The 22881-nt window shown below is 44.6% G+C and overlaps 4 protein-coding genes across 10 annotated transcripts; 3 read left to right on the forward strand and 1 right to left on the reverse strand.

The window, feature by feature from the left end:
• Positions 1-2102: 2102 nt before the first annotated feature.
• Positions 2103-15718, forward strand: LOC120670547 (protein ENHANCED DISEASE RESISTANCE 2-like). Of its 4 annotated transcripts, none has more exons than XR_005673244.1 (23): positions 2103-2624; positions 3417-3491; positions 3737-3790; positions 4789-4854; positions 5207-5301; positions 5393-5451; positions 5545-5661; positions 5775-5815; positions 5915-6015; positions 6091-6186; positions 6413-6477; positions 6556-6627; positions 6730-6885; positions 7031-7242; positions 7358-7397; positions 7513-7646; positions 7738-7839; positions 8782-8826; positions 9222-9362; positions 9437-9532; positions 9730-9831; positions 9940-10149; positions 15458-15718. XR_005673244.1 is itself a non-coding variant. In XM_039950678.1 (22 exons), exons 1-22 carry the CDS (start codon positions 2358-2360, stop codon positions 10042-10044), a joined length of 2247 nt encoding a protein of 748 aa, XP_039806612.1. In that variant the 5' UTR covers positions 2104-2357; the 3' UTR covers positions 10045-10272. The 4 variants fall into 4 exon arrangements, 1 of the variants encoding a protein (XP_039806612.1); XR_005673243.1 differs by having other exon boundaries at positions 2104-2624; positions 5201-5301; XM_039950678.1 differs by lacking the exon at positions 15458-15718 and having other exon boundaries at positions 2104-2624; positions 5201-5301; positions 9940-10272.
• Positions 15719-16024: 306 nt separating this feature from the next.
• On the forward strand, positions 16025-18523 carry LOC120670551 (multiple organellar RNA editing factor 2, chloroplastic-like). The gene is made up of 4 exons (XM_039950686.1): positions 16025-16430; positions 16547-16644; positions 16749-16814; positions 18055-18523. Exons 1-4 carry the CDS (start codon positions 16054-16056, stop codon positions 18195-18197), a joined length of 684 nt encoding a protein of 227 aa, XP_039806620.1. The 5' UTR covers positions 16025-16053; the 3' UTR covers positions 18198-18523.
• LOC120670550 (glutamate formimidoyltransferase-like) lies at positions 18483-22853 on the reverse strand. The gene is made up of 2 exons (XM_039950685.1): positions 22257-22853; positions 18483-19122 (listed from the first exon to the last, which is right to left on the reverse strand). Exons 1-2 carry the CDS (start codon positions 22747-22749, stop codon positions 18599-18601), a joined length of 1017 nt encoding a protein of 338 aa, XP_039806619.1. The 5' UTR covers positions 22750-22853; the 3' UTR covers positions 18483-18598.
• Positions 19216-21309, forward strand: LOC120670549. Of its 4 annotated transcripts, none has more exons than XM_039950680.1 (3): positions 19217-19703; positions 19787-20068; positions 20155-21309. In XM_039950680.1, exons 2-3 carry the CDS (start codon positions 19914-19916, stop codon positions 21215-21217), a joined length of 1218 nt encoding a protein of 405 aa, XP_039806614.1. In that variant the 5' UTR covers positions 19217-19703; positions 19787-19913; the 3' UTR covers positions 21218-21309. The 4 variants fall into 4 exon arrangements, with proteins under 4 accessions (XP_039806618.1, XP_039806614.1, XP_039806616.1 ...); XM_039950683.1 differs by having other exon boundaries at positions 19218-19703; positions 19926-20068; XM_039950684.1 differs by lacking the exon at positions 19787-20068 and having other exon boundaries at positions 19216-19703.
• Positions 22854-22881: the final 28 nt, after the last annotated feature.

Here is a 22881-nt window from a genome sequence, read left to right on the forward strand (position 1 = left end):
AATTTCGAACACGAAAATACTTTTTTGTAAAAAACAAAAATAAAAAATAAAAAAACCGCGATCACGGGGTGGTAAAGAAAGCCCATTGGCCTCTTTCTCCTTTTGCTGCTACGAGGTCTAGGCACTGTCTCTTTCCTTTTTTTTCTTTGTTTCAGAAAAAGCTGGCCATTGGAAATGGGAAAAGAAAATGTTATCTGGAAATGAAAAATGTTATACTATAATAGAATTAGAAAATTACGTAGAACAAGGACAAATTCGTAATCTCACCGACGGCGAGCACGCAACGCACGGGCCCGATTCGAGCTCCACGTGGATGGACTCTATTCGGAATCACGTCGTTTTCAGCGTTTTACATCGGCGATCTTGGGCACCTGGAGCTGGAGGTGGACAAGACAAGGCGGGGAATATGCCTCCGCTTGCATTGCCTTTTGAATCCAATCCAACGACGATGCTCGCCGTCGCGTCATTGCCAGCGTGCTAAAGAAATGTGCTATCCTTATCTTCTATTGGGAAGAAGAAAAATAAAGGGAAAGAAATGTGATTGTGATAAAAAAATAAAGGCCATTCAACTTTGTCTTGGTGCGTCTTCGCATGGCTCATATGGAGCTATCGTTTCTTTGATACAAATAATAAAGAAAGGAATGTGCTAAAATTCGACCTTTTTATTTTCGTGGTTTTCCGCTCGGCGCATATGGATCGCAGCTTTCGTTTCTTTAGTGAAAAGATAGAGAGAAAAGAAGTCTAGCTAGACCAGTAAAAAAGGTCGTCATTGCATTAGTGCTTGTTGACGGTGAGTCAGAAGTTGATGGTAGTATAATTTAATTTTATCGTCGATCGGCTGAGCCTCTCTCTCTCCATTGTGCTCATAGTCAGTGGCGGAACCAGGATTGAGTCGAACCCCGGGCCGAGTTTTAAGTATAGACGTCCACAAACTCACAGTTCAAAAGATATATGAAAATATAAATGGAAAGATAGATAACATACAAAAAGCGCCATCGCGAAGTAATATATTTATTCTTCTTCAGCAATTGATCCAAGTCCAAAGGTAGAAGCTACTGCAAAATAAAAAAGATATATTAAATATCTAAAACATGTAGCAATGATAATGTAGAAAAAGATATATTAAATATCTAAAACATGCAAAAGCAAATTAATCGCCCCGTCCGCCTCCGCCAAGATCGCGGCCGTCCACGTGTCCGTGCGCCGTGCGCCTCCCCTTGGGACGGAGCCAGCCGGCCATTTCAAACGCCTTCCGTGGGTCCGGCCCGCCCCTTCCCGCCACTGCCCCGCGAATTCTTTGCACGGTGCGCTGCGGCTGCGCCCCTTCAGAACGCGCTAATTAATCACGTGCCCTTTTAGCATGATGGTTCTGCTTTTTTCCCCCTTAACAAAGCCATCCCGATGAGACGATGTGCCTGATCCATTTCGCTATAGGTCCTCGGAAAGAAGCTCACATGGACATGGCTCATTTGCTTTGGTTGGGACGAGAGCAGTGGCGAAGCTAGAAATGGAATGACCCTGATGCACTCTCCATTACCTAGAACAAAATTATATAATTTACATGGTAAAAATAGAGTTAACTACTAGAAATTTGATTTTGACTATGGTGCATGTGCACCAGGTAAAGACACTGTGGCTTCGCCCCTGGGCGAGAGGTAGATGACATGCAACATCTCTGTCTCTTGCTATAGTATTTAATTTAATTTAATGGAGGGTTGGAACATTCAGTAGGTTTTTCTCCTTTTGGCAAAACAAATCTCAAGGTCATACCTATGCAAGTCTTGTGTTATCTTTTCACCTGCTCCGGCGTCTAGATTCGAGTTTCATTTTATACCACACTCATGTGCTTGATTGTCGTCAAAGGTCCAAATCCGAAGAACTGGTCATAGAACTTGTCATACTCCAAGAAATGCAGATACGCCCCCAGAACTCTGTAAATACTACTCCACTCTTGTCATCTTGTGAGTAGTAGACCACAGTAGTAAATTGGAGTCAAACACAAGGTCTACACGAGAAAAAAAAGGAAAAGAGAAAAGGATATAAAAAATTAAAAGCATTAATTAATGATCTAGCAACTTTCATCATCGTAGCAATAATTAACACTTCCGTCTCAAACTCTTTTGGCCTCCTCTCCTCTTCCCCCGCTCCCCCCGCCTCGGGTCGGGACCCTCCTCTCCTCCGCCCTCCGACCCTCGCCGGACTCCGGCAGCGGCGCGGCGCGCCCGCAATTCGCGGGCCCCAAGACATCTATAGTCTCCCGCTTCCGCCAACTGCAGCCTCGCCACCGGTGGATGGCCGCTTGACGAGTCCAGGGGGCCGGAGGAATCGCAGCTGGGACGCGAGACGACTCGTCTGAGATGCTGAGCTCATCGGCGTCGAGGCGGGACGCCGCGAGGAGCATCGAGCTCCCGCGGCCTCCGGCGGCGGCCGGGATGTCCCGGAGCGGGGAGCTGCCCAGGGGCGCCTCCGCGGGGCCGGGGCCGGCGCCGGCCGCGGTGCGCCACGAGGGCTGGCTCGTGCGCCACGGGCGGAGGAAGATCGGGAGGTCCTTCTTCCACATGCGCTACTTCGTCCTCGACAACAAGCTGTTCGCCTACTACAAGAAGAAGCCCAGGGACAGCATGGTACGTCGTGCGGTGTATGTACGTACGCTCTGAATTTTGCTGTTGTGGTGGCTCGTTAGAACTGCGATCCATCTGTTGATGGAATCTGGGCTCCTCCTCTGTCGCGAAATTTGGCTGCGGTTCTAGTCACTAGAGTTATCCATTGAAGGTCGGATTGCTGTCGGAGTTCCTTTGCTTGTGTTTGGGATTTCCCTCTCGCAGTTTTTTTGAATTTCGAGGATGGGTTGACCAGATTGAGATGCATGGAGACTGGGTCTGGAATCTGGAGCGGTGGGCACAATTGTTTTCTGATGTAGGAATCATTCCAGCTGATGCCAATCATGAACTGTGGAGTTGGAGAGCCAACTGATGATGGAGTTGTTGTTGACAATTTGGATAATTAGATGCTTTAGTAATCAATATAGTCCAGGAAGTGCTGAATAATGCCACACTTGTTAAATAGCAGAGTTTTGGTCCTCAGTTGATCATGTAAGCAACTTGTTTGGTCTGCCTAGACTTTTTTAGTGTTCCAATCATTCAGTATAAGGGTAGCTGTAAAGCTACTCCTTCCATAAGTGTAATGCATATTTCTGTGATTCAGAATACTATCGTTAATCAAATACAAACCCTTTCTAATAAGTTTATTTCTTTATTCATGTTGATTCTGTCTTAATGAGAGTACTTTTAACATATCAAATCCATCCCAGTTTCATACTAGGTCATGGTTTCATGATTAAAATGGGTACACTCAGTCAAACAGCACGCTGTAGTTTTTTTTTTTTTGACTTTCTACTGAAAATTGTGGGTTTGCAGATTCCACTCAAGTCAATTCTTATTGATGGAAATTGCAGAGTCGAGGATAGAGGGCTCAAAACACATCATGGTCAAGTAAGTTTTCTCTTCCCCTTGCAAAATATCTTAGGAAATGCTAAAGTTTGTATGTATGGGAGGGCACTTTACTGACTTAGACAAATCACCTGCAATTGCTGTAGCCTGTATCGCTAGGATGGGTCTACGTAGCTTATTCACAAATGTGATACACACCTATTTTTCTTTTCTGTCATTACCCACTTGAAATTTCGAGGTAGTTTTCTTATTTGTCTTCTCATTATTCCTCCTGTTAACTTTTGCAGATGATTTATTTCCTATGCATTTACAACAAGAAACAAAAGGAGAACCAAATCACGGTTTGTTATAATGCCGAGCTCTTCAACAGTTTCAGAACTACCTGACTATATGCTGTAATGAGCAATTTTAAAAATTTGATTTGTTGAGTCCTTTTACGCACACTTGTCAAAAATTGTTCTTTGTTTATATTTTGTACTATGCCAACCTTCTCGTAGTGAACCTGTTAGAGAGTTGAACTCTAGGAGTCGTTGAAACTCCTGTCTGTGTACCCAGGTTCAAAGCACGGCACCTTCCTAGAACCAAGCCTGGGGGAGTGTAGCCCCATGGTTGAGTTTTTTCTAATTATTTTGTATTATTAGAATATGCTGGAAAGGGAATTGCAAAGGCATACAGTAAGAATTTATTGTTAGAACTAATTAACTATGAACAGGATCTTAGCTTAGTCTAATCATGATCACTAATTACTTAATGCAAAATTAATTAGATTAAACTGACCAGAGTCTTTCGATTCCATTATTGCCTCCGTAGTTGTAGAAGTAGAGCTGACGTCGATGCAGATCGAGGGCACCGTGCTTCCAAACCTTCCAGCACCTTAGAGATCGGTTAGGTTGGAGATAGGCTAACCTTGACGGCTAATCTCGTGAGTAATCACGCTTAGGGAAAACCCTTGTTTTCCCTTGGTTATATAGTGTTGTAGGCTTGGGGCCGGGCCCTTAAATGGGCTGAGTTTGCCTTCCGATCAAAGGTAACTAACAGGGATTAATAATTGAACTAGGATTGGGCCTTTCGGCCCAATTAGATTTTGACCGAGGTCAATAATTCCAACATTTATCACTTAACTACGAAAGCGTCTAATACCCACATTTGCTTCAATTTTGAAAGTTTAGTGTACTAGGTAAGTAGGTATAAAATGTTTTAGTCACCTCTGTAGTTCAGGATGAAAACAAGACTTCTGCAGCTTGGACATTTTCATCCTTGAGCCACCTTTTCTTTGTGGCAATATATATTTTGCTATCATTGATATGAATACTATGCTAATGTTCCACTTTTCAACCAGATGGGTGCACATAATATTGAAGATGCCCTGGCCTGGAAGAGGAAACTAGAGCTTCTGATTGATCAGGTTCAGTAAGTTTGACTTGCTTTACTAAAATTTTAAAACTAATTATTTGTGTGCATATGAGATTTCTTAACATGAACCAGGATCAGATATGACAATCATCTTTTTCAGCATTTTCCTGTTTAGTGGTCATGGTATGCAAGTGAATGGCTTATAGTATTTAAAAACAGAATCTTGAAGGTTCTTGCTATTTTCTTGTTCAGTAATTTCAAACACACTTATAATCAGGAACCTGGTCGATCACTTACCAGAACTTCAGATGACTTAAATGTCAAATTGTGTCAAACAGCAAATATTCTGCAAATGCCACATGCCATTATGATAACTATCGGTGATCTTTATTGTGCAGCAACAGGATAGTATGTCAGCTAAAAACCGTAGAGCTTTTGCTTCATTGGACTTTGACATAGATCTTGGAGGACCACTTTCGTTCTCTGATCATGACAGTGGGCAAGTGAATTTTTTCTTTTCTCTTTTCTCCCTATATAGTTGCATATCAGTCCTTTCTTTTTGCTAATTGGATATTCGTTCTATACTGCAGTCCTGAAGATGAAGAAGAGCCCCGGCCCACCTTGCTCCGCCGGACAACTATAGGGAATGGTACACAAGTCTATAACATTGTTATTCTATTCATCTAAACTTTACTGATCTATGGCTACATGTCCGAATCTAATTTGTCTTTTCTTTTGCTAGGCCCTCCTGATTCTGTACTTGACTGGACCAAGGAGCCTGATATTGGGCTGTCTAATCAGAATTACACCAATCAGGCTTACTCCAGAAAAAACTGGAGGCTTCTTAGATGCCAGAATGGCAAGCTTACAGTTCCTTTACAAAAATTATTGACTCTTCCTTTAAGAATACACTTTGAGTAAGTCAAATTGTGTGACACTGTGACTAAGTATCCTGTTTTCTATCATTGGCAGGATTGTGCATCTTTGAAGAACTTGTGGAGGTTGAATACCTTGTATGTACCTTCTCTCACCTCTATACTGTTGGACAGTGTATGGAACTCCTGCTATTTCTGACAGAATGATAATACTTGTTCCTTGTTAATCATTTGCAGACAAGAAGCTGTAGTCGAGCAATGAGGGCTGTCGGAGTGGTGGAAGCCTCATGCGAGGCCATTTTTGGGCTTGTAATGGGTATGGATGTAACACGATATGAGTAAGTGCTGTTGCTTTATTCTCTTGTCATCCTCCGATGGATGATTACTTATGTATCCTTTATTCCACTCTGCAGATGGGATTGTAGCTTCCAATATGGAAGTTTAGTTGAAGAGGTTGATGGCCATACTGCAATACTGTACCATCGTCTACAACTGAACTGGTGTTCAATGTAACTACACTTGCGGCTACTTATCAGTTATCACTTGTTGCCTCTTTCTAACAACTTGCATGATTACATTGCACATCCTCTTGAAATAACAAATCAAACAATGATGCTGGCTGCTTAATAATTATCTGAGCACTCGATGAGGAATTTGTTCCAAAAGATTGATTAATTGCAGACTGCAGTATCTCAGATTTGGATCTTCTTGCTTCCATCTTATGTGAACATGCAGGTTAGTCTGGCCTCGAGATCTTTGTTATGTACGATACTGGCGGCGCAACGATGATGGAAGCTATGGTAATTTTTGAATGATTTCTTTTCCGGTTACTCATCCATTGAGAGTGCTCTTCTGATCCTTTGTACGTAAACTTGCAGTCGTGCTGTTTCGATCTACTGAAAATCAGAACTGTAGCCCCCAACCAGGATTTGTTAGAGCTTTTATCGAAAGTAATTTGCCTTCTACTTGTCAGGAATCCTACTCTTATTATTGTTTTTTCAAGTTTGCCACTTTTTTCTTCCTTTTTTCCCCTTAACTTCCTACCAATTCAGGTGGAGGTTTCAAGATTTCTCCTCTCAAAAGCCTCAATGGTAGACCGCGCACTCAAGTTCAACACCTTATGCAAATTGATCTTAGGGGATGGGGCGTGAACTATTTTCCATCATTCCAGTACCACTCTTTGTTGCAGATGCTGAACTGTGTTGCTGGTATTTACCTGTAATTACATGATATCTTGATTATCTATCATTTTACCAGTAATAGAAGTGCTCATAAAGTTCGGTGAAGACTCTAAATGTCCCTTTTGCCTGATTGTTTGTGGTCATGAGGATTTGACATTAGATTTATTTCCAGGATTGCGTGAATATTTTTCTCAAACAGATGAAGTTCATACGGTTCCAAGGATCCCAGAGATTCATGCCATGGTTAATTCAGTCTCAATGAAAGACCAGAAGCTTCAAGAATCTGAAACAAAGATCAAACAAACCGATAATAAAATTTTGGATATGGTGGATGAAGAGTCAGAAGATGATGATGACTATCAAGTTCCTCAAGCTGATTTGGAGGTGAACATCCTATTTTACAGTCACGCCTTAAAACATTCTCCCAATTTCTATAGTTTGCCAAACGCTTTGCTGTTGGTCACTTCACAAATAAAGTTTCATTGCAATTCTTGTACAGGAAGAACCTACCAAATCTGACAGTGATGCTAACAGTTCAGGTTTGTTTCTTTTTTAGCTCCATTCTTGTAGTTTGATAATAACTTTATAAGTTGCCAAATGTTTATCCATGTTTTAACCTGACACTTCTGCCATTATATTTTGGTGATCCTTCAGATCCAATAGATTTGTCTTGGTTTTCGGGCATTATTCGTCAGGATGCAAATGAGAAAAGTCGTAACTGTTGGGCAGTACCTGATAGCAAGATCTTTAAAGTTCGTAGCAAGAACTTTCCACATGACAAATCAAAGGTCTAGGCATTCAAGAGGCACAATCAGTTTCTCTTCTTTTTGAAGCATAGCAGGCAATCAAAGGCTTAGTATTTTGTTATTTGACTTACAGGTACCAGCAGGGAAGTACCTTATGGAGCTCGTAGCTATTGACTGGTTTAAGGACACCAGACGTATGGATCATGTTGCTAGGCGGAAAGGATGTGCAGCTCAGGTCAGAATCTGTCTTGGTCATTCTTATCTCATTCTCAGCGCGCTTTTTCTGCAATTTATTGTTACATGATTACACGGCACATGAGGTGCATGTTTCTAACCCGGAAAACAGAACTTGGAATAATAGAAGACCATATCTAATACCTTGGAGGACAGTTGGTTGAACCAAAATTGTCCTTTGAAATACATGGATATAGTTGTTCTCTATTTTCGCAAATCTTGTGGTAGCAATTATATTTCCTTTTCGTGATTTGTTCGGGAGGATTGCAGATGAAGCCCTGCTTTGGGGTAGGGCTTGCTTGCTGGTCTGGTTGGACTTCTTTCTGCCATGACTCATGAGTAGGTCAGCATTTCTTAGGGTTGTGGAGGTCATGGGCTGTGGCTGGTCCACGCATATTGTGTAATGTTGTTTGGTCTGTGTTCCCGCTGTGTCTGTTTCTTCAAGTGTTTTTGCTGTGTAAACTCTCTCCTTAATGAATTATGTCAATGACACATTCTTGAAAAAAATATCTTTCTTTTTCATATAATATTCCATTGAGCTGTACCCTGCATAGTAGTGAGCACATGACAAGTGTCAATTTCTCTATCGCATTTGCCGCAAAAAAGAAAAATTATTGTGAAGCAATTTAAAGAACTCTGGACACTATTGGATGGCTCTAGATTAAGATTATGTATCATTTAGATAGTTAGGCTTTAGCTGGTTCTAGATCAGATTGCATCTGACAAATATATGAAATTAAAGGGTCAGATTCAGAGTGATAGTAGGGCAATGTCTTACAGTTCTGTTATGCTATTGAGGTTGACGCATCGTGACTTCAAATTGTTTTCATTTTAACACAAACATATATGCCAGTTTGTCTAATGTGTACTGAATACTGGTTCCACTCCTAACTAATACAGTCTTCCGTCAATGATGATTATAACCGAACCTTTACTTATGTAGGTTGCTGCTGAGAAGGGAATGTTCACTTTTCTCGTAAACATACAAGTAAGCTCATTTTCGAACACCCCCCTTGCTGTTCATTTGCTTATGTCCTGCCTCTGTATTTTCTCAGAAAGGCGACCACACAGAATACAAAAAAAAAAGGTCCCTTTGCTCAGCAATCTCCATGTGTTATTGTAAATGCCTATTTTGTATTGCTTCATAAACCGTAGTTCATAAACATTACATATAAGAGCAGGTGCAGTATGCTATAGTGAAAGTTTACAAGCGATAGATATTCTTTGCATGGTTTAAATTTATCGCTTTGGCCACATGGTATTTACAATTAAATAGGAAAATGATAAGCTAAGGCTTTCTCCCACTTTTTTTTTCCTATTGGTGATTTTTCTTCGGCACTTAGGTTATGCTGGACTGCTGGTTAAGTTAACGTTCTCTTGCAGATTCCTGGATCAAGTCATTACAGCTTAGTCCTTTATTTTGTCTCGAGCTCCTTGAAGAAAGGATCACTGTTGCAGCGCTTTGCTGATGGCGATGATGATTTCCGGAACAGCAGATTGAAGCTTATCCCATCTGTTCCGAAGGTCAATTGGAGTGCAAAGTTACTGTAGGTGTTTATTATAAGCCGTTCTAATTTTAGGTTGTTTGAATTCCTCAGGGGTCTTGGATTGTGCGGCAAAGCGTTGGAAGCACACCTTGCTTACTGGGGAAGGCTGTCGACTGCAGCTATTTGCGTGGTCCTGAGTACTTAGAAGTAATTCTCTACATTAGTAAACATATAGTCGCAATTCAAATTCTTTTATTTGATTTGAACAGAAAAAAACACATTCTAACGTGTGTACACGGTCCCATTGAGTTTGGATTGATCAATTAGAACATTGCAGTCTTTTTGGTTTTGCAAGGACAACAAACCTACAACGAATACGTTCTTACATTGTGACAATTCTGCAGGTGGATGTAGATATCGGTTCATCGGCGGTAGCCAATGGGGTCCTGGGCTTGGTGTTTGGTGTTGTTACCACCTTGGTAGTTGACATGGCGTTTCTTATCCAGGTAAACAAATCCCCTTAGACAATCTTTGCTTCTTTCAGGTTCCACCATCCAATCTTAGTGTCTTCTCTGGCAGCTGCATGTTTTCTTACTGTTGCATTGGACCTGCAGGCAAACACATACGACGAGCTCCCGGAGCAACTTCTAGGCGCCGCGCGGCTGTCAAACATCGAACCCTCCGCGGCAGTCAATCCTGAGCTTGACAGCATTTCCTGAGCGGGATGAATAAAAAACTGTGCAGATTCTTTCATTCTTTCCCCCAAACCCTCTCCATTTGTTGAGCCACCGCAGCATTTCGCAGTTTGGTTCAATGAGGTGCAGACAGACTGTCACAGCTCCGTTATGGGCTGATAAGCCATGTATTGTTGGGCCAGAGGCCAGACTAATATATGTAAGCACTCGTGAACCAGGAAGGGAAGATCGAAGAAGACAATAGTAAACCTACCTATCTCCTCTTCCTCTCGTGCTCGAGGCGGCGCTGCCAATCTCACCGCCGCGCGCGACGCCGGCGTTACCCCTAGTATCGTCACATTTGGTACCAGAGCCATCTTCCCACAGCGGCGACTCGATCTAGTCTTGTCCCACCGGAGTAGTTGACCCTGGCGCTAGCATCCACCGCCGCCACTATCCCTCAGCCCCCACCCAATCCGTTGTCCCACCCACCTTCCCCTAGCCCATCACCGCCACCGTCGCAGCCGCCGCCACCACCCCTCAAATCCCGCCCACGGGGCCGGAAACCACCAACCCTAACCGCAAGAATGACCACAGCGGAAGAGAAGCTCGACCTCTTGGTCTCCGAAGTGAAGGCGCTTCAGACCGGCCAATTGAAGATCGCCCAAACAGTGCAAGCCATCAACACCTGGAGCATCGATGCGGAAAAGTTCTCCATCGACCTGAGCAAATCAATACAAGATCTTACTTCGCGCATCACGGCATTGGAAGCAGTCTCTCTTTCTGCTCCGCCACAAGCCCCGTTGCGCGAGGGAGAGGGGCGGGCCAACGACCACTGCGTCGATTCCAGTCACCAGGGTGCCGATGAGGGGGTCCTACCTTCCCATCTCACCCTGGTCAAGGGTAAGCAACAACAATCCATACCCAGCCGTGTTGTTGAATTACCTGAGTCCAGTGATAAGAGATATACCTCACCATCCCATTACACTAGAGAGTATAAACTGCCTAAGATTGATTTTCTAATATTCACTGGTGAACACCCTAGATTGTGGAAGGAAAAGTGTGAAAAGTATTTTTCCATGTATGCTGTCCCGGTTCATTTATGGACACCTTTTGCTACTATAAACTTCAAGGGTAATGCTGCACTTTGGCTTCAAACATATGAAGCTCAGCACACTGTTGATAGCTGGCCAGAATTATGTGTAGCTGTAGATCACAAATTTGGTAGGGACATGTATCAAAACTATATGAGGGACCTGTTAACCATTAGACAAACCAGCACTGTCTTGGAATATGCTGAACGCTTTGAGCAGGCTAAACACAGAGTCTTGGTCCATAATCCCAGTATAGATGATGTCTTTTTTGTTCAGAAGTTTTTGGATGGTCTTAGATACAACATTAGCAATGCTATTACCTTACACAAACCAAGAACGGTTGATGCCGTGTTATCATTGGCCCTCATGCAGGAGGAGTTGTTGGAAGCCTCAAATAAGAGGTATCATACTAAATCAACTCGAGATGGGGTCAAATTCAGCTCAAGACCTTCAACTTCGAGTGCAGCAGGAGTATTGGGCGCAACACCACAAGACACAGCAGTGGCATCCATTCCAACTGTTACAAACAAGCCAAAATGGGATGATAAATTGGCAGCCCTCAGAGCTCAAAGAAGAGAACAAGGTCTGTGCATGAAATGTGGTGGCAAATGGGGCAGAGCTCACAAATGTCCCAATCAAGTACCCTTGCATATTCTGGAGGAATTACTGGATGTCATGAACACAGAGGAAGTGTGTGAGGAACACCAAGACCTGGAAGACACCTCCAGTGATGAGGAAATGTTGGCCTTGTCCTGGTCTGCCAATGAAGAAATCCAAGGCAAGAAAACAATCAGGTTGCAGGGCCTGATTGATAAACAAGAGATACTAATTCTGATAGACTCTGGTAGTTCAAGCACATTCATCAGCTCAACTACTGCACAAAGATTGGGTTACAACCAAGAAGACACAGCAGAAGTCCAAGTGACTGTAGCCAATGGCAGTAAGATCACAAGTAACAAAATGATATCAGGCATCACTTGGTGGACCCAGGGGCATACATTCTCCACAAATGCAAGAGTGCTAGATCTCAAATTTTATGGCATGGTGTTAGGAATGGACTGGTTGGAACACCGTAACCCCATGTGGGTGCATTGGAAAAGGAAGAAACTTAGATTCACTCATCAAGGTAAAATAATCACATTAACTGGTGTCAAGGACTGTGTCTCCAGCTGCCCCAAAATCAAAACCAGGAAACTCAGAGGCCTTCTGAGAAAGGGAGGAGTAGCCCAACTGGTGCAACTATCACCAATATCCCGAACCAGCACACCCAGCCACCAAGTACATGACTCTATAAAGGCTATACTGCAAGAACATGCAGATTTATTTAGTGAACCATCTGAGTTACCTCCAAGCAGATCCATGGATCACCACATTGAATTACTACCAGGGGCACAACCAATCAATATCAAGCCATACAGATACTCACTCACCCAAAAAGATGAGATAGAACAACAAGTTAAGGAGATGTTGCTCAAAGGAGTCATACAACCAAGCATAAGACCTTATGCCTCACCAGTACTTTTGGTGAAGAAAAAAGATGGTTCTTGGAGGTTTTGCATTGATTACAGACATCTCAATGCCATAACAGTGAAAAACAAGTACCCCTTGCCTATTGTGGATGAACTGTTGGATGAATTACGAGGAGCAAAGTGGTTTACCAAACTTGACATGAGATCGGGGTACCACCAAATCCGTATGTTACCAGAGGATGAACACAAAACTGCCTTCAAGACACATCATGGCCACTGGGAGTTTCGAGTGATGCCATTCGGCTTGACCAACGCTCCAGCCACATTCCAGCACATCATGAACACCATTTTTGCCCCAATGCTGAGAAAATATGTGCTCGTGTTCGTGGATGATATCCTCATTTATAGCCCAACTATAGAGGAACACACTCAACATTTGCAGAATGTCTTCCAAATATTACAAGACAATCAGTTTCTGCAGAAACAATCCAAATGTTCTTTTGCCATACAATCATTGGAATATTTGGGTCATATCATTAGTGCTGAAGGAGTCTCTACAGATCCAACTAAAATCCAGGCTGTATCAGATTGGCCTATACCTAAGGATATCAAACAGTTACGAGGTTTCCTCGGTTTGTCTGGGTACTACATGAAATTCATCAAGAACTATGGAATCATTAGTAGACCCTTAACTGATTTACTCAAGAAAGAGGTGTTGTTCCTGTGGACTTCACAACACCAACAATGCTTTGACACTCTGAAACAAGCATTGATTTCAGCTCCTGTACTTGCACTGCCAGACTTCACAAAGCCCTTCACCATTGAAACTGATGCCTCGGCTACAGGAGTAGGGGCAGTACTCATGCAGAACAACCACCCAATAGCTTATTTGAGTAAGGCACTTGGTGTTAAAGCACAAGTTCTCTCTACCTATGAAAAAGAATGTCTGGCCCTCATCATGGCAGTAGACAAGTGGAAGCCATACCTGCAACACAAGGAGTTCACTATTTTAACAGACCAAAAGAGCCTCATCCACCTGGGAGAGCAAAAAATACACCAGAGCATGCAGCAAAAGGCATTCATCAAACTGTTGGGCTTACAGTATAAACTGGTATACAAGAAAGGCAGCGAAAATAGAGCAGCAGATGCATTATCTAGACAATCCACAACATCAGAGTTATGTGCTCTATCTGCCAGTACACCAAGGTGGTTGGAAATTGTGATGGAAGGTTATCATCAAGACCCAAATGCCAAGCAACTCTTGACTGAACTCAGCATTACAGGTGCTAATGACAAAGGGTATACTTTGGTTGATGGAATTATCAAACACAAGGGCAGAGTCTGGCCGGGCAATCATAAGGAGGCTCAAGAAGCAGTGCTCCTTGCACTTCATGCTAGTGGTCTGGGTGGTCACAGCGGCATCACAGCCACATACCACAAGGTAAAATCCCTATTCTCCTGGCCAAACATGAAATCTGACATACATCAGTACATAGCGAAGTGTCAAGTTTGTAGTCAAGCTAAATCTGAGCATTGCAGACTACCTGGTCTTTTACAACCATTGCCTGTACCTTCCCAAGCCTGGCACACAATCAGTTTAGATTTTATTGAAGGGCTGCCCAAATCAAAATCTTATGACACCATCCTTGTAGTCATTGATAATTTCTCCAAATACGGCCATTTCATACCTCTTGCCCACCCATATACAGCTCTATCTGTAGCACAACTATTCCTCCAACACATTTACAAGCTCCACGGTCTTCCTTCTATGATTGTGTCAGATAGGGATAGGATTTTCACTAGCACATTATGGAAAGAACTTTTTCGCCTCACTGACACCACCTTGAACATGAGTTCCTCTTACCATCCACAAACCGATGGCCAAACAGAGAGACTTAATCAGTGTCTTGAAACCTATCTGAGTTGTCTGGTACAAGCTTGCCCATCTAAATGGTCTCAATGGATGTCCCTGGCTGAATACTGGTACAATACAACTTACCACTCAGCCTTGGGAAAAACACCTTTTGAAGTGCTCTATGGATACTCTCCAAGGCATTTTGGAATCCTTCCTGCAGACGCCTCTTCAGTGATTGATTTGCAGGAGTGGCTCAACGAGAGGTCGGCAATGACTCAAGCCATACAGCAAAATCTGTTGCGTGCTCAACAGAGAATGAAAGCACAGGCAGACAAGCACAGAGTCGAAAGGGAGTTTGATGTGGGTGATTGGGTTTATGTCAAGCTACAGCCTCACATTCAACAGTCTGTTCATCGCAGATCTAACCATAAGCTGAGTTTCAGATATTTTGGGCCATATCTGATACTGTAGAGTGGGTAAAGTGGCATACAAGCTTCAACTACCAGCAGCATCCCAAATTCATCCAGTGGTGCATGTATCCCAACTGAAGAAAGCAATAGCACCAGACACAGAAGTATCACCTGATGATAAGCTACAGCTCCTTTCCATGAACATTGCTTCAGAGAAACCTCAGGTAACAGATGTATGTCTCCGGAAAATCGGTAATTCTGTCACTCCTTATGCTCTTGTGCAGTGGACAGATTGGCCTACCTCTTGGGCGATTTGGGAGAATCTGTTCAAGATACAGTCCTGGGGTTCTTCATCAGCAACTTGAGGACAAGCTGCGTCTCAAGAAACAAGCTGCGTCTCAAGAACGGGGGAATGTCACAGCTACTGGGCCTGCGTGCCGTTATGGGCTGATAAGCCATGTATTGTTGGGCCAGAGGCCAGACTAATATATGTAAGCACTCGTGAACCAGGAAGGGAAGATCGAAGAAGACAATAGTAAACCTACCTATCTCCTCTTCCTCTCGTGCTCGAGGCGGCGTTGCCGATCTCACCACCGCGCGCGACGCCGGCGTTACCCCTAGTATCGTCACACAGACTCAGCAGCAGTGCGTCGCCTTCATACAGTTTTGTCATCTGGTGTAGTTTGTTTACAGTTAATTGCTATGCAGTAGATATAACAAAGACTATATACAGCATGGTTTGGAAACCAATTCATGTACATGTCAGGCTGTGTCATTATATATTTGTGGAGCAATATATATACACCTGGTCTTGGTAGATGATTTTTTTTGGGTGTACGTTACATTTGGCTGCTACATTCAGCATACTTGAATTCATTGTATGTTTGGTCACTGAAGCAGCCAGCCAGTGGCACAGTTCATCATATCTGATGAAAATGGCAAAAATTATCTCAAAACATACTAAAATATTCTAAACTATTTTGAAACTTGGCAAATCCATAGTGCATTTCTAAATCCAGTATTCCAGTGTTCTTGCTCACGCTTGCACCTTTATTTCACCAACTGGGCTTCATTATTCCCAGATCCAGCCCATCAGAGCCCATTTCAGGTCCATCTCGATCCAAACACCATCGGGCCTAAACCTCTAGCTTTAAATTCGCTTTCCCCACACACCACAGCCATTCCAGTATTCCACCACTGTCCCAGCCCGCTAGGGGTTTACCACCATGGCCGCCGCCGCCGCCGCCGCCGCCCGGAGGCTCCTCTCCCGCCGCGCCTCCTCCCCCTCCCTCTCCGCGCTCCTCCGCCGCGGGACGGCGGCGGCCGCCACGGAGCAGCCGCTGCTGCGCTCGGCTGTCGTCGCGGCGGCCTCCCGCCTCGGATTCCCGCGCGGGATGGCGCGGCGGCCGGGCGGGGACGGGTACTCCCCTGCGCGGCCCGGCGGCGGGGGCGGGGACCGCGCGCCCACGGAGATGGCGCCGCTGTTCCCCGGCTGCGACTACGAGCACTGGCTCATCGTGATGGACAAGCCCGGCGGGGAGGGCGCCACCAAGCAGCAGATGATCGACTGCTACGTCCAGACCCTCGCCAAGGTCCTCGGGAGGTACGGTCTGCTGCTCTCCTCCGCCTGCCGGGGCCGGGCCTCTGTAGCCACGCCACTTGGTACAAAGGAGTGGGTTGGTTGTGGAAAGTAATCTGACGATTTCTTCTCTGGCGCAGCGAGGAGGAGGCGAAGAAGAAGATCTACAACGTCTCGTGCGAGCGCTACTTCGGGTTCGGCTGCGAGATCGATGAGGAGACGTCCAACAAGCTCGAGGGTTCGTTCGGATTTATGCCCCGTGATGAGTGCATTAGTTTCTTGTCCTTTTTGCTGTTAATTTGACCTGACACGAATCTTATGCGTTGACGATGTGTGCTACAGGGCTCCCTGGAGTTCTCTTCGTGCTCCCGGATTCGTATGTTGATGCAGAGTACAAGGACTATGGAGGTAGCTTTCTTCTCTTGCACCCCGATATGGTTTTTCGTTTGGAATCACAGTTGGCATTAGTTAGTGGGCGTTCTGTAGTAAATTTGGTCTAGCTTTTGAAGCCTAAACACATGTTTCTCTCTTTCGCTGCCTATGGACTGATATCTAGACTCATTGTAGCCGTGCCTGAATGCTGTCGAACATTGTGCGCATTATTGTGTTTTCTTTAACATCATACATCACGGGGTTAAGACATGGTTCCATTTCAGTGCTATGTCATCAGGCCCAATCCCTATGCCATTGATGTTCTAGTCCATCTTGGCAAAGCTGTGAAGCCTCACAGGCAATGCCCAGCTTTGAATGCTAATGGACTAATACCAATTGTCTCTCTAACGGTTCTGCACCTCAATGAAATGGGGCTCAGATCAGTAGGGATGAGACATTACTAACACATTTTTGCCCCTAATCTAGACGTTTCTACATACTTTTTTTTTCTTCAGCAGTGGAATCAGATTCTAGTTTTAACCACATGGATCTTCTAGTCCATCTTGGCAAAGCGGGGAGCCTAGTTGGCAATGTCTTGCTTTGAATGCTAATGGACTAATAACAATGATCTCTCTAACGATTCTGGACCTCAATAAAATGTGGCACAGATCAGTAGGAATGAAACACTTATTTTTCATTTTCACCAAGCCTTTATCCGTTTTTATGTTTTTTTTTTTTGTGTTTAGTGGTTCAACAAGTGACCATTCTTAACCACGTACGGCTGCTAGTCCATCTTGGCAAAGCATGGAGCTTAATCAGCAATGTCTTGCTTTGAATGCTAATGGACTAACAAGTGTCTCTCTAACGGTTCTGCACTTTGATGAAATGGGGCGCAGGTCAGTAGGGATGAAAGTGAAACAATGCTATGAACAATAGTTATGGAAGACAATTTTGCTTAGGTTTGTCAAGAGTAACAACTGTTGCCGAACCTTGCGCGAAATGTGATTCACAAATTTGTTCTATATATGATATATGATTTTGTTTAGTCCATCTTGGCAAAGCAAGAGAGTCACTTCGGCAATGTCTTGTTTTGAATGCTAATGGACTTAAATCAATTCTCTTTATCAGTTCTGCTCTTCACAACAATGGAGTTGTGGATCAGTGGAGATGAAACATTAACACATTCACGTTTCACATTGGTTGTTGCTTGTACTTTGCTTGCTGTGATTTATCCTGGAAAGTGTATTAATGTCCTCTGATCTTTCTTGTGTCACAGCTGAGCTCTTTGTTGACGGGGAGATTGTTCAGAGGTCCCCAGAGAGGCAGAGGAGGGTAGAACCAGTGCCACAGAGAGCATCAGATAGACCTAGATACAATGACAGGACCCGCTATGCCCGGAGGAGGGAGAACCAGCGATGAGCCGATCGAAGACCAGAATAACAAGCCAGGGCTGGTTTCAGCTCTTAAGTTGAAGGATAATACCACATCTACTAATGGACAATCATCCAGTTGCATGTTCACTTCATTATGCAGTCTAGAGTGTTTTGTTTTTGGGAGCTCCACTTGGATGTATTGTGCTGTGTAATTACTTATGATTGAAAGTACCTGGCTTGGGTATGCAACACTAGCAGCCAAGCACACACTTTTACAACCATTCGCACATGTAAATCTGTTTCATGTTTGAAACTGCGACTTTGCTAGATGGACTATGAAGACCTTTAATTTCATTAGTTTTTTTCCCTTAATTATCCTTTGTGCTCGAGAAAAATCATTATTCAAATATGGCATTGTTTTCTCACGGTGCAAAAATTACTCAGAAGTCACTGCTGGGAAGCTTCGGCTTCAGCTGATTGCATGTACAGCTCGACGATCCTCTCCTGTGAGAAGTCGGTGAAGTACCCCTCGCCGACGGCGAGTCCCTGCTCGGCGGCGAGCTGCTGCACCCTCTCCTGCACCTGCTCTGCCCCCACCCTCGCCGGGTCGAGCAGGTTGCAGGCGACCTCGGTGACGCCCTCGCCGTGCGCGAGCCCCATCGCCTGCACGGACCTGAGCCCGCCGCCGCGCTCGCTGACCGCCCGCGCGATCCGCTTCGCCGCCGCGACGTCGGGCGTGTGCACGGGCACGTTGTAGTTGTCGACCCAGGCGGTCGCGCCGATGGCCACCACGCCCTTGGACCTCGACGGCGTCGCGGGGCCGGCGTCCGGGGCGACGGGCAGGGATGAGGAGTCCGGCGCGCCGCGCCATTGCTCGCCGGGAGAGTTGGGCATGAAGTAGCCGAGCTGCCTCCTGATTGACGCCAGCGTTCTGCCATCTTTGTGAGCTGCTCCATACAGATATGTTGGCACTGCAGCATCACAATGCACATAATGAGGACAAATCATGAACTAATTCCGGCCGTTCTTTGATTGTTTTTAGTAAAATCACAAGAATTATCAGATGTTTGAACCGGAGAAAATTCAGATCTTTTTTTGCAACTGACAACTAAGGGCATCTCCAAAACACCCGCAAAAAAAAAGGGCATCTCCAAAAGGCTAGGTATATCCCTAGCTAAAATTAGAGATTTGGAAGGCAGCTAAAAAAATAAAAGGCATTCTAAAAAGATGGGCTATCCAACAGGCTAGTATAATGTTAACTCTCCATATTCAAAACCTCTCATGTGGCCACGTCAGCATCTCTTTTTTTTCCCCCAATCGGGATCTATCTCCTACCGCTGCTGCCGCCGCCGCCGCCGCCGCTCTGCGCCCATCCATCGCCGCCCGGGAGGTCCTCCGCCGCCGCCGCTCTGCACCCATCCATCGCCGCCCGGGAGGTGCTCGATCAGAATAGCACCTGGATGCCGTGCCTCACGCCTCCTGCCGCCACCCATCCTGCACGTGGTGTCTAACTTCGCGATTTGTTTTGGAGCCTGAAGCCTTCTGCCGCGAGGTATGGTTCCTGTACCAATGATCTAATTTGTGCTGCCTGTTTGTATTCCTGAATGAATGATCAAATTTGTTCGGGCATACCAGTTTGTATTCAAAACCAACACCATAGAGTATGGATTCAGATGATGAGTTCAATCAGTTTGTAATGAATGAATTGATTGATTCCTCCTCTTCGGATGATTAGAATAATCTATTTTTTGTTGCCGCGCACATGATCATTGAGGATTCGGTTAATCATCCGGGTCGAATTGGTTCTGTTGAGGGACATGAGGTAGTGGATCGTAAAAGACTATTACACCATGATCTTCTTTACAAAGACTATTTCTCAGATAATCCTACGTTCCAAGCAAAGACTTTTAGACAGAGGTTCGCATATTTTCTATAGTTTTTATCTAATTATCATGGCATGTCTATTATAGTATTGCTAATTTTTTAATTGCGTTGTGACATAGGTTTCGGATGAGACAGCATGTATTTCTTTGCATAATGAAGGCTGTTCAGGAACATGACGACTATTTCGTGCAGAAGAAGAATGCAGCCGGTGTGCTAGGACTATCTTGTCTGCAGAAGGTCGTTGCGGCTTTTTGTATGTTAGCTTATGGAGTACCGGCTGATGCTTTGGGCAAGTACATTCATATTGGTGAGAGCACCGCTCTAGAAGCTTTGAGAAAGTTTGTAGTAGCTGTTGTTGAGGTCTTTGGACCGGAGTACATGAGGAGGCCTAACGCACAGGATACCGCTAGGTTACTTGCAATTGGAGCGAGCAGAGGATTTCCTGGTATGCTTGGGTCCATAGATTGTATGCATTGGAGCTGGAAAAATTGTCCGACAGCATGGCACAGGAGCTATAAAAAGGAGCCTACAATTATATTGGAAGCAGTTGCATCTAAAGATCTATGGATATGGCATGCATTCTTTGGCATGGCAGGTTCACACAATGACATAAATGTTCTTCAAAGATCGGATATATTTGCAAGGCTTGCTGAGGGGGAAGGTCCACAAGTTAATTACAACATCAATGGTCATGAATATTCAATGTGTTATTATCTAGCAGATGGCATATATCCGTCGCGGGCAACTTTTGTGAAGACCATTCCAGAGCCACAAGGTAATATGAAAAAATATTTTGCAAATGCACATGAAACTTGTCGAAAGGATGTTGAAAGGGCATTTGAGGTCCTACAATCTCGGTTTGCTATTGTTCGTGGCCCGGCTCGTATGTGGGATGAAGATACGCTCCATAATATTATGATGGCTTGCATCATAATGCATAACATGATTGTTGAAGATGAGCGAGATGAGTATGATTACAACTTTGACGATAGGGGCCAATATGTATGCGACTACGAGGACATGGGAGAAAGGGTCACAGTTTCCCATGATGCTGCACCTGAACTTGATGCTTTCATTGAGAATTACAAAAACATAAAGGACAAGGAAACCCACACTCAGCTTCAGGCAGACCTGATCGAGCACTTGTGGCAAAACCATAGAGAGTTATACAATGTTGATTAATGTTGCTTAATTTTGTGTACTCCATTTAATAATTATTCGAGATGTTTATTATGCAATATTTATTTTGAATTGCAGAGTGTGGTGTCCATTTACCCTGTTGTTTGGTGTGCAATATTCATTTGGTTTCATATGTGAACAGCTGCTCTGAACTCTGAATTAGCATTAAAGAGAGCTGTGCAACAGAAATTCAATTAAACAGTAGCCTGCTTGCACTTCAAAGAACTTTGCATTAAACAGTACCCTGCTTGCACTTCAAAAAGCACTACAGTAAAGTGTCTTCAAGTCAATTACTATTTGCCTAATGAAAACTGATGCAGCCAGAGATTTAGCCTAAAGTGTATTTAGTTATGAATAGCTTCATCTACCATATGCTTTTTTTATCCTAATAAAAAAGCATATGGTTTAGCCCATTCTGATGGCAACTGAATTGAAGAAAGCTCAGCCAATTTAACAAACCAAAAGTGCTACAGAAATTATAGTTCGTTTACTATCTCCCATTATCAATACTTCCCAAATTGTAAGTGCTACAGAAAGTGCCATACCAGCCATCTAGGATGATAACATTGCAGGAAAAAAAATATAGGATGATAGCTGTGTACAGATCAAAGTCAGTGGACAGTTCATCAATTCCACAGTTCCCATTCATAGGAAATAGGACAATCTCATTAGCTCCAAATATAAACAAAAATCAATCCAGCAATTCCACAGTTCCCATTCCACACTTCAACAATTTTGGCCTCTTTCCTAATTTTTACCTATCCAGAAATTTTTAGAGAGCCCTTTGAAGACGCCCTAACCCATGCTTTCATGATAATATCGTCTGAACAAATCAATGTGTGACAGGTTCTTTTTACGGATTGAAGCCTAGTAGGTTTCGAGGAAAAGCAGAATTTAACTGTTACATCTGGAATGCAAGATTTTTGTAATTATAGCATAAAAGATGTTTTTTTTTGTTGAATTTCTTGTTAAGAACAGTCATCCATGAGAAGTTTATCAATGCGCTAATCACATTTCGGGTGATTGGGAAGGACAGAGTAACCTTGAAGCTTGTCTCCGATGTCAGCCGCCACGGCCCTGGTGAGCGCGGCAACGTCGTCGAGGTGGGCGCCGGCCAGGGGATGGAAGGCGATGTGGTCGACGACGCCGAGCCGCGGGTGCGCGCCGGCGTGGACGCCGAAGTCGACGGCCTCGAGCGCCGCCGCGACCACGCCGAACGCCGCGCGATGCAGCGGTGGCGGGGCCGAGTCACCGCCGGCGCCCGCTAGTGGGGAGACGAGCGTGTAGCCGACACGGTTGTAGGCGTCGTCGGCGAACGCGTTGACGAGCACGGCCGCCGGACGGAGCCCCGCCGCGGCGCGCTCGATGGCGCGCAGCGCCGGCGCGTTGCGGGCCTCGGAGATGTAGAGCTTGCAGCACGCCAGCGCGGGGCTCAGCATCGTGGCGCCCTCCCTCCTATGGTGCTGCGTCGAGACGACGACACCATTTCTTTTGGGGAATTCGAGACGACAGCAACTGTTCTGCTGGGAATGCATCTGGTGGGTGGCGCTGGCGCCGGAGTAGGCTGCGGACAGAATTGCTCAAAGCAAACCAACTTTTTTGTATGGAGAAGAAAACAGAACAAGCGTCCATGATATTAACCGCTGAACGCAGGGAAAACTACAGAA

This window comes from Panicum virgatum, chromosome 4N (genome assembly GCF_016808335.1).
Source record: "Panicum virgatum strain AP13 chromosome 4N, P.virgatum_v5, whole genome shotgun sequence".
In the NCBI taxonomy this organism is placed as follows: Eukaryota; Viridiplantae; Streptophyta; class Magnoliopsida; order Poales; family Poaceae; genus Panicum; species Panicum virgatum.

Bases quoted from the DNA above. Each gene is read 5' to 3' on its own strand.
- LOC120670547 (XM_039950678.1), top strand. From the start codon at position 2,358: ATGCTGAGCTCATCGGCGTCGAGGCGGGACGCCGCGAGGAGCATCGAG. The intron at 6,886-7,030 runs GTATTTACCTGT...ATTTATTTCCAG, and splicing joins GATGCTGAACTGTGTTGCTG to GATTGCGTGAATATTTTTCT. The intron at 7,398-7,512 runs GTTTGTTTCTTT...GTGATCCTTCAG, and splicing joins CAGTGATGCTAACAGTTCAG to ATCCAATAGATTTGTCTTGG.
- LOC120670551 (XM_039950686.1), top strand. From the start codon at position 16,054: ATGGCCGCCGCCGCCGCCGCCGCCGCCCGGAGGCTCCTCTCCCGCCGC. The intron at 16,645-16,748 runs GTTCGTTCGGAT...TGTGTGCTACAG, and splicing joins GACGTCCAACAAGCTCGAGG to GGCTCCCTGGAGTTCTCTTC. The intron at 16,815-18,054 runs GTAGCTTTCTTC...CTTGTGTCACAG, and splicing joins AGAGTACAAGGACTATGGAG to CTGAGCTCTTTGTTGACGGG.
- LOC120670549 (XM_039950682.1), top strand. From the start codon at position 19,914: ATGATCATTGAGGATTCGGTTAATCATCCGGGTCGAATTGGTTCTGTT. The intron at 20,069-20,154 runs GTTCGCATATTT...GTTGTGACATAG, and splicing joins GCAAAGACTTTTAGACAGAG to GTTTCGGATGAGACAGCATG.
- LOC120670550 (XM_039950685.1), bottom strand. From the start codon at position 22,749: ATGCATTCCCAGCAGAACAGTTGCTGTCGTCTCGAATTCCCCAAAAGA. The intron at 19,123-22,256 runs GTTACTCTGTCC...GTGATGCTGCAG, and splicing joins CATCGGAGACAAGCTTCAAG to TGCCAACATATCTGTATGGA.